General features: G+C 43.3%; 1 protein-coding gene across 1 annotated transcript; it reads right to left on the minus strand.

Annotated features, from left to right (window-relative positions):
* Positions 1-5,862: 5,862 nt before the first annotated feature.
* LOC311131005 (SCL-interrupting locus protein homolog) lies at positions 5,863-13,822 on the minus strand (the record flags this gene model as incomplete). Its single annotated transcript, XM_084163837.1, has 6 exons — positions 5,863-6,583; positions 6,873-7,192; positions 7,514-7,670; positions 8,420-8,660; positions 11,165-11,294; positions 13,814-13,822. 6 exons carry the CDS (start codon positions 13,820-13,822, stop codon positions 5,863-5,865), a joined length of 1,578 nt encoding a protein of 525 aa, XP_084019963.1.
* Positions 13,823-14,076: the final 254 nt, after the last annotated feature.

Here is a 14,076-nt window from a genome sequence, read left to right on the forward strand (position 1 = left end):
GTAAACATCCGACTTCAACTGTAAGTAACAGGGGCAGGGATCACTGAGGTCCATGTGTTATTGTCATGCTTAGTCAAGTTAGAGATGATTCTGAAGTATTTTCCTCCTAAGTCATGGAACTGGGTGACGTCAACAGTGTTGTTCAGGTAAGGACAGAGACCTCTATCCAGGACCTGTGTAATAACTGCCAGAAAAGATGGTCTGAACTCAGCAATAGACACCCACAAAGATGGCCCACAATAGACAACCACATACCACAACCATAGACACTTCCACAGCATTTGATTAAGGCAGCACTGCTCCAGTGGTCTCAGGAGTCCCTCACAGGTTAAAGGGGCCATCTGGGAGCCGCCCACTGAGAGAAGACCCAGGACAACAGTGACGCACATCGCCAGCATCATACAGTATCTCAATATGTCTCATTATAATGTCTCAACCCACTGGGCACGCACTGGCTGAATCAATGTTGTTTCAACTAGTTTGTCAACGTATTGTGACGTGATATCAACGTGGAAAATACATTGGATTTGAAAAAAGTAATCAACCAGTACCTTTTTCATCTAATTTTAACCAGCTTTGTAAACATTGAAATTAGGGTAAAACTTCAACTTAAATACATTGTTACATCAATCTAATTTCAACATAATCATCAGAACTACAGGATGTATACGTTGAAATTGCGTAGAAAATCCCACATAGAAATGTAAAAAATATTTTTCATCCTGTATTGAATTGGGTGGTTGAAATTATGTTGAATTTTAGATTTGTTTAAACATATTTTATTTGACCTTTCAATGTTGATAGTAAAATGGTGTGTTTGACTCAACGCCATTGTTTGAACGTCATGCTATCAACCTAAATAAAGAGGTATATTGAAATAAAACGTTTAGCTACAGTCAATGCGTTTTGCCTGAACCGTGACGTCTACGAGGGGTAATGCACTTCAGTTAGAACAAGTCCACCATCCAAATGTCTACCTTTGCATACCCTGCTACGCTTTAGGAAAGAAGATGTGTTCTTTTCAGCTGAGCTATTATGACAACACATTTAGACATTGATCAGCTTCCATACTCATTTGCGTAGACTACCTAAATAACGTTGAATAGTTGAAAGTAACTCCTCTACATTTTCTTACACAAGCTGTATGTGAATGTAAATTCGGAGTGAGGTTGGGTTGATGAAGGCTATATTGACATCTGATTTACCCAACAAAGGACACCATCATTTAAACTTGTAGCTAGGTATACTATCATTCATCCATGGGTGACTGGATCTTTGGAAGTTTAGAAGTAGTTACCATTAGCGCTATAAATATGATGCTAAATTCATGATATTAATGATCCACTTTTATCTTTGGATATTGTCTTGTATATGAAGGCTGGTTGGTTGATTTCAAATGTAATCTACAAGTTATTAATATGTTGGATTCACATCTCTATCTCAACCAAAAATCTAAGTTGAAGAATAGGACTAAATCAAATCAAACTTTATTTGAAGTGCATTTAAAGTTTGATTTGATTTAGTGCTATTCTTTAACTTAGATTTTTGGTTGAGATGGAGCCATGAATCCAACATATCAATAATGTATTTGTAGACAAACTGCTTGGATAGTATATATACTCAATATTATGAATAACATATATAAAAGACAATATCCAAACGTAAAAGTTTATTATTAACATAATGAATTATATGGCTAGTGGTAACTACTTCTAAACTTCCAAAGATCCAATCAACCATGCTTCATGTTGAAATGATGGTATCCTTTGTGCAAAGCAGATGCCACTGTAGCCTACATAAACCCAACCTTACTCCTAATTTTCTTTCACATACTGCTTGTGTAAGAAAAGTTAGAGGAGTTACTTTCAACTAGTCAATGTTTAGGCAGTGTATGCAAATGAGTATGGAAGCTGATCAACATCTAAATGTGTTGACACGATGGCTAAGCTGAATCAAGCACAGCTTGTTTCCAAAGCTAAGCAGGATATATATATATAGAGGGAGGCATCTGGATGGTCGACTTGTTATGACTGAAGTGCATTACCCCTCATATACCAGTAGGCGTCAATGTTGGCTTCCAATTTTATTTCACTGTACATCTTTATTTAGGTTGATGGCATAACATTGAAACAATGACATTGATTCAAACATACCACATTACTATCGACATTGAAACAAGGTCAAATATAATGTCTTATCAAATATGAAATTCAACATAATATCAACCACCCAATATATATATATATATATATATATATATATATATACAGTGCCTTCGGAATGTATTCAGACCCCTTGACTCTTTCCACATTTTGTTATGTTACAGTCTTATTCTAAAATTGACTTGAGATGTTTCTACAACTTGATTGGAGTCCACCTGTGGCAAATTCAATTGATTGGACATGTTTTGGAAAGGCCTGTCTATATAAGGTCCCACAGTTGACAGTGCATGTCAGAGCAAAAACCAAGCCATGAGGTTGAACAAATTGTCCGTAGAGCGCCGAGACAGGATTGTGTCGAGGCACAGATCTGGGAAGGGTACCAAAATATTTCTGCAGCATTGAAGGTCCCCAAGAACACAGTGACCTCCATCATTCTTGAATGGCAGAAGTTTGGAACCACCAAGACTCTTCCTAGAGCTGGCCGCCCGGCCAAACTGAGCAATCGGGGGAGAAGGGCCTTGGTCAGGGAGGTGACCAAGAACCCGATGGTCCCTCTGACAGAGCTCTAGAGTTCCTCTGTGGAGATGGGAGAACCTTCCAGAAGAACAACAATCTCTGCAGCACTCCACCAATCAGGCCTTTGTGGTAGAGTGGCCAGACTGAAGCCACTCCTCAGTAAAAGGCACATGACAACATGCTGATAAAACCAAGATTGAACTCGTTTGCCTGAATGCCAAGCGTCACGTCTGGAGGAAACCTGGCACCATCCCTACGGTGAAGCATGGTGGTGGTAACATCATGCTGTGGGGATGTTTTCCACAATTCTATGCGGAATTTTCAACTCAATTTCAACATATACATAGTTCTGATGATTATGTTGAAATTAGATTGATGTAACAACCTGTTAGTCTGGTTAAGTTAATGTGTTTAGGTTTTACCCTAATTTCAATGTTTACAAAGATAATTGAAATTAGATGAGAACAGTCCGGGTTGATGATTTTTTTTTCAAATATATTTCCACAATATGTTGACAAATTACGTTGAAACAACGTTGATTCAACCAGTGTGTGCCCAGCGGGATGTTACCACTGGACATATGGAGCTGAACAGATAACCTTTTTGATTTGCAGTAGGGGGAATTGCATTGAATCAAATTATTAATGTACAATTATTTAACACCAGTAAGAGAGGGGTGCCCCTAGTGATGTTGATGATGTCAATTATACCACCACATCAGATGTGGGGTATCACCTTTGGGGTCTGAATTCAGTGGAACAATATTCAATCAAAACTGCGAGATGAGAATTATTTGATTAGAACTTAGATGTCAACATACAATTCAAATTCTCATCATATAGATGTCACAAAGGTTACATGATTTGGAATGTTTACCGTTACCATGCAAACCTGTTTGTTAGTTCCAATTCTACATTTTTTAATGTAAAATTCTCATTATCAAAATGAAGAAAGCAGGTAAAACATGGTTTCGAGCTTGGTGTTCTTTTTTCTTTGTATGCTGCTTTAGCACCACCGAGACCAAAACCAGAACTAGAAATGGAAGAAAACAGCGAAAGATCAAAGAGACTGAATTTATCGAATTGACTGACCTTGGGAAAAACACTTCATTCAATGGATCATGCAACACAGCTGACCATTGGCCATACTTCCCTCCAAACCTCCTGCCCTCACCACCCCTGGAGCAAAACACAACCATGACAGAGGAGATATTTGGTGATCTCGCCCTTCTCAAGCCTGGTCAGTCCATGGGAGATGCCTGGAACACTTCAGACATTAGGTAAACATCATTACAGCGAATACTGCATTATGGTACTTGTATGATCTTTTAATTTAATGACCCAATAGAATTCAATAGTTCTGATTTCCCTTGAAGACTATGAAAAAGGTAGTCTGGTCCCATACTGTACGATGATAGTTGTCTACAGCACATCCAGTACAGTATGGAACCAGACCAGGAACAAGGTGTTACGTCAGGCTGTGTGTATCCCATAGAGCGGAAGAACCTTGTCGTCTTGAGGTTATGAAGAACCAGACAGGCCTGTGGGGCAGCAGTGTGCAACGCCAGCCTCAGCAGACTTCACCAGGCAATCACCTCAGCCACGCCCTGGGCCAGTATCTGGACTCCACCAACATACCGATGACCACTGACCTCCAGAAACTGGGCCTGACCTCTGATTTCATGAAGGTGCCTGAGGAGACGCTGTTTATAGAGGTGTGGGACCTCGGGGAGGGCTTAGGGGACCATCGCTATAAGGCCACGTGGGCAATTACCGAGGAGCACGGCATTGTGCTAGACCAGGGCACCTGGCTGCAGAATGATGACAACTGGTGAAACCACACATGAAAGATGTTGGTGAACAATTATCTTCACCTCACGATTCATAAGTGTGAAAACATTAAAATACTTTATTCCGGCATTCCTTTTATTCTTTAATCCCTCCAACTTTGTATCCAGTACTAGAATACTCCTGCAGCTGCATTACTACATGGATGAGTGAAAACTGTAGTTCTGGTAAACAGATGTGATGGAGAAAGAGAAATCAGTGACAGGTGCAGGGATAGGATGAATATATCTGAGCTACACTCTTACTCTGTGCCGACATGCTGTTAGCGTAAGAGATTAACCACATTTTCCATTGAGCCCAGAATAGGCCATTCCCCCCACAACATTAGCTTTAACCAGGAGCCTAGTTCTAGCACAGATAAGCAACATTTCACAATTGAAATCTCTAGTACTTCTCTCAATTTCTTCTATATATGCCTGTTGTGACATGGCAATTTTTTGAAGAGCGGTGAGGAGAGGTTAACAGTGTCTGTCGGAGGGGTGTGAAAATACTGCAGGGATTGAAGGCTGAAGGCTGGGTTGGGGTGGGCATTGTGGGACTGTAGAGGGCTAACTAAATAGAATACAAATGTACATTCACAAAAGAAAGAAACAACCTTCTGTGGAAAACGTAAATGAATCAGGTACATATTTATTGAGGCAATCTTAAATAGAAATTTCAAAGTTGGAAATGAGAAATAATGCTCGAGGCATTTCATGTAAACACACACAAGAAAAACAATGCAGCATGAAAGAAACTTAAATATTTACAACATTAAAAACTGAGAAGTACAACAATTTGGCATGAATGTAGTCTGTTTCACCATGTAATCAGACTTTAAAAAATCCCAACATTGACTATAAATAGGTGCACATCAATTACCACGAGATTGGTATAGTGGTTATCAATAAACGGCCAAACTGTAAATTAAATAGCTTTTACAACGGTTCAGACAATTGGCATCCATGGCATGTTGAAAATCAAAAGCATTTAAAATAAAAATAGATAGAAAGGACCTAGCTGCCACCATTGAAAAGAGCTACATCATGACACTACACCCTCCTCCAAGTGGTAGTAGTAGAAAGAGGAGAATCATTTTGCTCACAGACAAAAGAGCACTGTGGTGATTTGGTAACAATCTCTGTCAATCAGCGGTCACACACACATGTATACATTACAATGAGCACCATGAAGATTAAAATAAAGAGGCATAATTGTTTTTATTGTAAACAAAAATGTATGGAAGCATTTAAAAACCTCTTACTAAAAGAAACAAGCAAACTGACAAATCCCAATGGATTCGACAATACATTTCATTTGTCATTTTGAGTTCCCTTTGCATTAGTTCCCATGGTCCTTTAGAAGAGTTTCGGCAGCTGTCGAAGTCTACTTAGGTCCAAGAAATTTCCCATCGACCCTTCTGGTTGAGGACACTCCCTCTGCATTTTTCCAAAAGATGGCCGCTGTTTGGCGCCATTCTCCTTCTCCAAACTGTGTTTGGCGCCGCAGGCCAAAAGCTGCATTTTAGGACGCAAAGCTCTGAGTAGCTGGCTTTGAGAGTCTGCATGCAGTGCCTGGGGGTGGACAGGGTCGGAGTGGGGAAACTCGTTTGTGATGTTTTTCAGAACCAAACCTTTGTGCTCCCACTCTCCTAGTCCTTCTTGTTCCGGTTGAACATGGAACTGTACAGTGTATCCCATCTCCGATTGCTCCCCCTCGGCCCTCTCCTCCTCCTCACTCCCACTCCCCTCCTCTATCAGCCCGTATCTCTTCATGTACTTGCGGGTGGCTAAAGACATGTTGTTCGGAGACAGAATACTGCTCTGTCCCATGGCGCTCTTCTCCGTTGGGGGCTTCTCTGAGAGCAGTGTGCAAGGGCTGAACCTGGGACGGGCCCTGGGGGGCTGTTGCCCTCCCCCTACAGAGAGCCTGGAGAGCTGCTGGTCGCTTAGGTATCGGAGGGCGATGGCGTTGGCCTCCAGGCTGAGGTCCACGCTGCCGCCCCACATGCTGGTCCCCATCGACTCTGGGAGGGTCAGTCTGCTGATGACCGCCTCTGGGTTGATGCCGGCCAGGGTACTGGGGAGAAGGAAACGGAAGCTGCATTTTAAATCAAAGTTACAGGAACACCTTCTGCATAATGTAACCTATGTAGCTAAATTATGTCCAGCTTACATGAGAATGAGCAAGAAAGTAAGAGAAACAGCCACTGTAATGGCCCCTATTGTCATGTTAGAATGGCTGTAACCATCATAACGGGTCCATTTCCCACAACTGAAACATCCTCTTGTTATACCATAATACTACTACCTCTATGACCTACGTGCAAAGATGGTCAAGTAAACCTGAAACTTCAAGGCAAACATACCTGGCACTCTCTACAGAGCTGCGCGTGGTCTTGCCCCCGGCGTCGGCAGAGTCCAGGTCCACGTTGACCCCTAGCTGCTGCAGCTGGCGCAGCGTGGCGTGGAGCACCTGGTCCCTTCCTCCTGACTGCTGCTCTACTTTGGGCTCCGGCCTCCGGGAGCTGACGGGAACAGGGCTAGGGGATGACTGCTGGGACTGACAGTGGGACACTTGTCTAGGGGACAAGCTGTGTCTCTCTCGCAGTGTGTACGAGGTGCTTCGATCTTCTTCCTCTTTGACCTCCTCGTTCACTGATCCCTGGAGACGGCTGTTCACTTGGCCCTGTGGAAGGATGAAGAACGTCAGATCTTTATTTATAAGTGCTTTTCATATGTTTAGGTCCAAGTGACAGATAGTCAAAGGGATTTCACAGGAGGGAGGCTGGCCACATAACATGTTGTATTAAGCATTTCACTGCAATACTAGATTCTGTTGAAACATTCTCCAAAAGAAGTATACCAGGATGAAAGACGGTGCAAATTCAAATACATAGCCTAATTACTTGGAGCCGTGCTCATAAGTATATTTTTTTCTTCCGCAAATCATGGTCTCCTGTTGACATACATGGAGCAAATAAAAGTCCATATAAAAGATTACTCTTACCAGTAGATCCTGATAAAACCGCTGATCATCCTCCACCGCCCTGGGCTCCTGACTCTTGGTGCCGTCCCTCTGTGGAGACTGGGACTGGTAGTACATGCTGGCACTCTCCCCCAACACTGGACTCTGGAAAGAACAGTCTCCAAATGCTGACTGAGTCCTGCAGGAAATGCACAAAAACACATGCTGTTCATACTACTGTTAAAATACTTCACTGAAATGGCCACAAGGTGGCACCAGTGTTCAGATGGTGTTCAGCGGGTGAGCCGTCACAGTTGGTGACAGAAGTGGTATCACACTTCTGACGCCAGTTGTGAGGGCTCACCCTCACGTGCATATTTTCACATCACCCATGTTCTCCTGTGGCTGGGTTTCAGATTGAAAGCTTGGTCTATTCAATTCTCCCGAGTGGCGCAGTGGTCTAAGGCACTGCATCGCAGTGCTAGCTGTGCCACTAGAGATCCTGGTTCGAATCCAGGCTCTGTCGTAGCTGGCCGTGACCGGGAGACCCATGGGGCGGCGCACAATTGGCCCAGCGTCGTCCAGGGTAGGGGAGGGAATGGCCAGCAGGGATGTAGCTCAGTTGGTAGAGCATGGCGTTTGCAACGCCAGGGTTGTGGGTTCGATTCCCACGGGGGGGCCAGTATAAAAAAATATGTATTCACTAACTGTAAGTCGCTCTGGATAAGAGCGTCTGCTAAAATGACTCAAATTTAAAAAATTTAAAATCACTGAAGCCTCGTTCGTGTGAAATGGAGGGAGTAAAATGGTGTAAACTGCCGTTCAGAGTTCTAGGTGGTGAACTACAACCATTACTTTCTTGCATTCTTCCAGTCAATTCAAACTGAGGGCTGGGCCAATGGAAGAAAACAAGCGTTCAGTTTGAAATGCAGCCAACCGTTCTCTTACCTCTGGTGCGTTGACTGGTTGGATGGTGTGCCTGACACCCGTCTCTCTCTGACCCCGCTCTCTTCTTCCGAGCCATCTATGTGCCTGCTGTGGGTAAGGCTGGCACTGCCAGAGCTCCGACTAGAGGAGGCCCTGCTGCCATCGGGAGCGCCAGGCCCTGTGTCGGTGTGCCACTCTGGCTGTGGGCGCTCCTCATCGCGAGCAGGGGCATCGACAGGGACGCCCCAGAACAGACTAGCACCTACACAGCAGGGAGAGATGCAGTTAGTCAACTAAGGGTGCGTTTGTAAATTCACTCTGGCCATCTACTCCGATTTCAGAGCACTCTCGTCTGAGTGTGCCAGAGCGCAGAATAACTGATGAATTTACGAACTCGTTGAATATGACCAGTGTCAGTAAACGTCAGCAAAAAAACATAATTCAGTTGTTGCCAACAGCACAGTTAGTCAAATAAAGTAAAATGTTATTGGTCACATACACATACAGGTGCAGCTCAATATATTAGAATATTGTGGAAAAGTTAAGTAATTTCAATAATTCAACTGACAAAGTGAAACTCATATATATCGTGGATTAATTGCACAAAAAGTGAAATAGTTCAAGGCTGTATTTTTTAAAATCTTGATGATTACGGCTTACAGCTCATGAAAACCCCAAATTCAGTATCTCAGAAAATTAGAATATGACATAATACAGACATGTCGGCCTTCTGAAAAGTATGTTCTTGTACATGCAGTCAGTACTTGGTTGGGGCTCCTTATGCATGAATCACTGCATCTATGCGGCGTGGCATGGAGTCTATCAGCCTGTGGCACTGCTGAGGGGTTATGGAAACCCAGGTTGCTTCGATAGCGGCCTTCAGCTCATCTGCATTGTTGGGTCTCGTGTCGCTCATCTTCCTCTTGACAATACCCCATAAATTCTCTATGGGGTTCAGATCAGGCGAGTTTGCTGGCCAATCAAGCACAGTAATCCCATGGTCATTGAACCAGGTATTGGGACCTTTGGCAGTGTGGGCAGGTGCCAAGTCCTGCTGGAAAATGAAATCAGCATCTCCATAAAGCTTGTCAGCAGAAAGGAAGCATGAAGTGCTCTAACATTTCCTGGTAGACGGCTGAGTTGACTTTGGACTTGATGAAACACAGTGGACCAACACCAGAAGATGACATGGCTCCCCAAATCATCACTGACTGTGGAAACTTCACACTGGACTTCAAGCAACTTGGATTCTGTGCCTCTCCACTCTTCCTCCAGACTCTGGGACCTTGATTGCCAAATTAAATGCAAAATGTACTTTAATCTGAAAAGAGGACTTTGGACCACTGAGCGACAGACCAGTTATTTTTCTCCTTAGCCCAGGTAAGACGCTTCTGACGTTGGCTCTGGTTCAGGAGTGGCTTGACACGAGGAATGCGACAGTTGTAGCCCATTTCCTGGATACATCTGTGCGTGGTGGCTCTTGATGCACTGACTCCTGCCTCAGTCCACTCCTTGACAATCCTCTCAAGGCTCCGGTTATCCCTGTTGCTTGTGCACCTTTTCCTACCACACGTCTTCCTTCCACTCGAATTTCCATGAATATGCTTGGAAACAGCAGTCTGTGAACAGACAGCTTCTTTAGCAATGAATCTTTGATGTTTTCCCTCCTTGTGGAGGTTGTTGATGACTGTCTTCCGCACAACTGTCAAGTCAGCAGTCTTCCCCATGATTGTGAAGCCTACTGAACTGGACAGAGACCATTTAAAGGCTCAGGAAACCTTTGCAGGTGTTTTGAGTTAGTTAGCTGTTTAGAGTGTGACACCTTGAGTCTACAATATTGAACTTTTTCACAATATTCACATTTTGGGGTTTTCATGAGCTGTAAGCCGCAATCATCAAGATTAAAACAAATACAGCCTTGAACTACTTCACTTTTTGTGTAATTAATCCACAATATATATGAGTTTCACTTTGTCAGTTGAATTATTGAAATTACTTAACTTTTCCACAATATTCTAATTTATTGAGCTGCACCTGTATTTAGCAGATGTTATTGCGGGTGTAGTGAAATGCTTGTGTTCCTAGCTCCAACAGTGCAGTAGTATCTAACAACAGTGCAGTAGTATCGAACGATCTAGATAACCAGCTCTGCTAGGGCAAGTAAAATGGCCAGAGGGAGTTTCTCTCATTTGTATCTGGAAGTAGCTAGCAAGCTAGCCAACTTTAGCCAGTTAGCTTGGGTGCTTGACTGCCGTCGTGAGGAACGCTCGGATCAACCCTACTCCTCGGCCAGAGCGTCCAGTGTGCGCTCTGAACGCTCCGAGAGCGAAACACTGAATTTACAAACGGACAATATGACAACGCTCTGAATTTACGCCCAGAACGCAGTCTGGCACTCCAGAGTGAATTTACGAACATACCCTATATGTGTAGTAAGCAAAATGTCTTATCAAGACAGTTACACAACAAAAGAGTAACCATAGGTGTATTGATACTGTGTATTGATACTGGTTAGTCCGAATTCACTTTTTCTATTCAGGAGACCTGGAGAAAAAAAAGGCCATGTTCTCAGTAGATCGCAAATGAACCATAAAGTGAGAAATACGATTTTCACAGTGCTTGACTGAGACTAGAGCGTCACACGGTCTTGCAAAAACAAGCACAGTTCGAAACGGGAAAGTGATAGGCCTAGAATTGGATCAAAATGCAGTGGATAGACAAACAATGACCAAGATTGCCAGAAGCGGTGATGAATGAGTCCAGTACCTGTGCCAACAGCGATGCTAACACTTCTCTTGGTCTGTTGTCCTGGGGAGGTCTGTGTCTGGATGGCTGCCTGCTCAGTGGATGGAGAGGAGCTCTCTCCTTTCCCTTGGGCCTCAAGTAGCTTCTGGATCTGAAATCAACAGGGTAAGAAAGGTTGAGAACTCCTGTTCTAAAGCTTTAAGATTGTGTAATTTGGTACAGTGTCTGATATCCACAATGACACGGTGAAGCATGGTGGTGGCAGCATCATGCTGTGGGATGTTTTTCAGCGGCAGGGACTGGGAGACCAGTCAGGATCGAGGGAAAGAGGAACGGAGCAAAGTACAGAGAGATCCTTGATGAAAACCTGCTCCAGAGCGCTCAGGACCTCAGACTGGGGCGAAGGTTCACCTTCCAACAGGACAACAACCCTAAGCACACAGCCAAGACAACGCAGGAGTGGCTTCGGGACAAGTCTCTGAATGTCCTTGAGTGATCCAGCCAGACCCCGGACTTGAACCCGATTGAACATCTCTGGAAAGACCTGAAAATAGCTGTGGAGCGACGCTCCTGTTTTTGCTTTGTCATTATGGGGTATTGTGTGTAGATTGATGAGGGGAAAAAAACATTTTATCAATTTTAGAATAAGGCTGTAATGTAACAAAATGTGGAAAAGGTCAAGGGATCTGAATACTTTCCGAATGCACTGTAGCTCTCCCACAAGAAGACTCAAAATATGAACCCTTTAAGACTTAGGTACAACAGCCAGAATAAGACAAGTGAAAGTTATTTAGTCTGTTTTTGTATGGATGTCAATGAGAGCATATCGAATTTGTAAAAAAAAAAAAAAACTGTCTTATTTGCTGCGTGAGGTTTATTTGATCTAATAGAAGTTTCGTAATGCTTAAGTTGTGACGAGTTTACTGGTATAAGTAGAACATGTGACATCCAGGCAATTTTGAGAAAAAACACTTTAAATCAGAGTTGTCTCGAGATGGCTATGCATATTCATGGTATGAGGCTAGTAGCATAGCATCTCTCTCAATTGAATACAGGCGGTTGACGTCAACAACCCTTATTGAATATTTAAAAAATAATTACAATAATGAGATGTATCCACTAATCCAAATAAAGGATAGGCGGGAGCTAGACAGCCCGCCATGCCGCTTTGTGGACAACGACTCCCATTGTTAGGGCGGAGAGACTTATCTTTTCAGGATATTCATAATCTTTGCTAGCAGTGAGCACTCACTCACTCACACCATCACAAAAAGGAGCATGAGGGAAGCCCTACAATATTACGTTTTTCTAAGTAGTGAGAACACTCGGGAACAGGCAATGTTAAAAAGTCATCTTTAGACATGTTTTACTTGGCTTAAATGTAGTTTTGTAATTGACTAAAACAAGCAGACAAAAATAATGGGGTAACCATAGTATCAGGACAAGACCCAGATGCAGACAGTTCGAATCACAGATGTTTATACAAAACAGGGGGCAGGCAAAGGACAGGTCAAGGGCAGGCAGAGGTCAGTAATCCAGGGCAGAGTCACAAAGGTACAGAACGGCAGGCAGGGTCAGGGCAGGCGGAATGGTCAGAAATCCAAGGCAGCTTTAAACAGGTACAGAACGGCAGGCAGACTCAGACTAGAAAACAGCAACTAGAAAAACTCGAAAACGGGAAAACACGCTGGTAAGACTTGACGGGACAAGACGAACTGGCAACAGACAAACAGAAAACACTGGTATAAATGGGGACAAATGGGAGACACCTGGTGGGGAGTGGAGACAAACACAAGACAGTTGAAACAGATCAGGGCGTGACACATACAGTGGGGAGAACAAGTATTTGATACACTGCCGATTTTTCAGGTTTTCCAACTTACAAAGCATGTAGAGGTCTGTAATTTTTATCATAGGTACACTTCAACTGTGAGAGACGGAATCTAAAACAAAAATCCAGAAAATCACATTGTATGATTTTTAAGTAATTAATTTGCATTTCATTGCATGACATAAGTATTTGATCACCTACCAACCAGTAAGAATTCCGGCTCTCACAGACCTGTTAGTTTTTCTTTAAAAAGCCCTCCTGTTCTCCACTCATTACCTTTATTAACTGCACCTGTTTGAACTCGTTACCTGTATAAAAGACACCTGTCCACACACTCAATCAAACAGACTCCAACCTCTCCACAATGGCCAAGACCAGAGAGCTGTGTAAGGACATCAGGGATAAAATTGTAGACCTGCACAAGGCTGGGCTGGGCTACAGGACAATAGGCAAGCAGCTTGGTGAGAAGGCAACAACTGTTGGCGCAATTATTAGAAAATGGAAGAAGTTCAAGATGACGGTTTACTTGTGTCATGCACAAAGTAGATGTCCTAACCGACTTGCCAAAACTATAGTTTGTTAACAAGAAATTTGTGGAGTGTTTGAAAAACGAGTTTTAATGGCTCCAACCTAAGTGTATGTAAACATCAGACTCCGTCAAGTTAGAGATGATTCTGAAGTATTTTCCTCCTAAGTCATGGAACTGGGTGACGTCAACAGTGTTGTTCAGGTAAGGACAGAGACCTCTATCCAGGACCTGTGTAATAACTGCCAGAAAAGATGGTCTGAACTCAGCAATAGACACCCACAAAGATGGCCCACAATAGACAACCACATACCACAACCATAGACACTTCCACAGCATTTGATTAAGGCAGCGCTGCTCCAGTGGTCTCAGGAGTCCCTCACAGGTTAAAGGGGCCATCTGGGAGCCGCCCACTGAGAGAAGACCCAGGACAACAGTGACGCACATCGCCAGCATCATACAGTATCTCAATATGTCTCATTATATTGTCTCAACCCACTGGGCACGCACTGGCTGAATCAATGTTGTTTCAACTAGTTTGTCAACGTATTGTGACGTGATATCAACGTGGAAAAT

This window comes from Coregonus lavaretus (genome assembly GCF_964263955.1).
Source record: "Coregonus lavaretus genome assembly, chromosome: 6".
NCBI classification, from domain to species: domain Eukaryota; kingdom Metazoa; phylum Chordata; class Actinopteri; order Salmoniformes; family Salmonidae; genus Coregonus; species Coregonus lavaretus.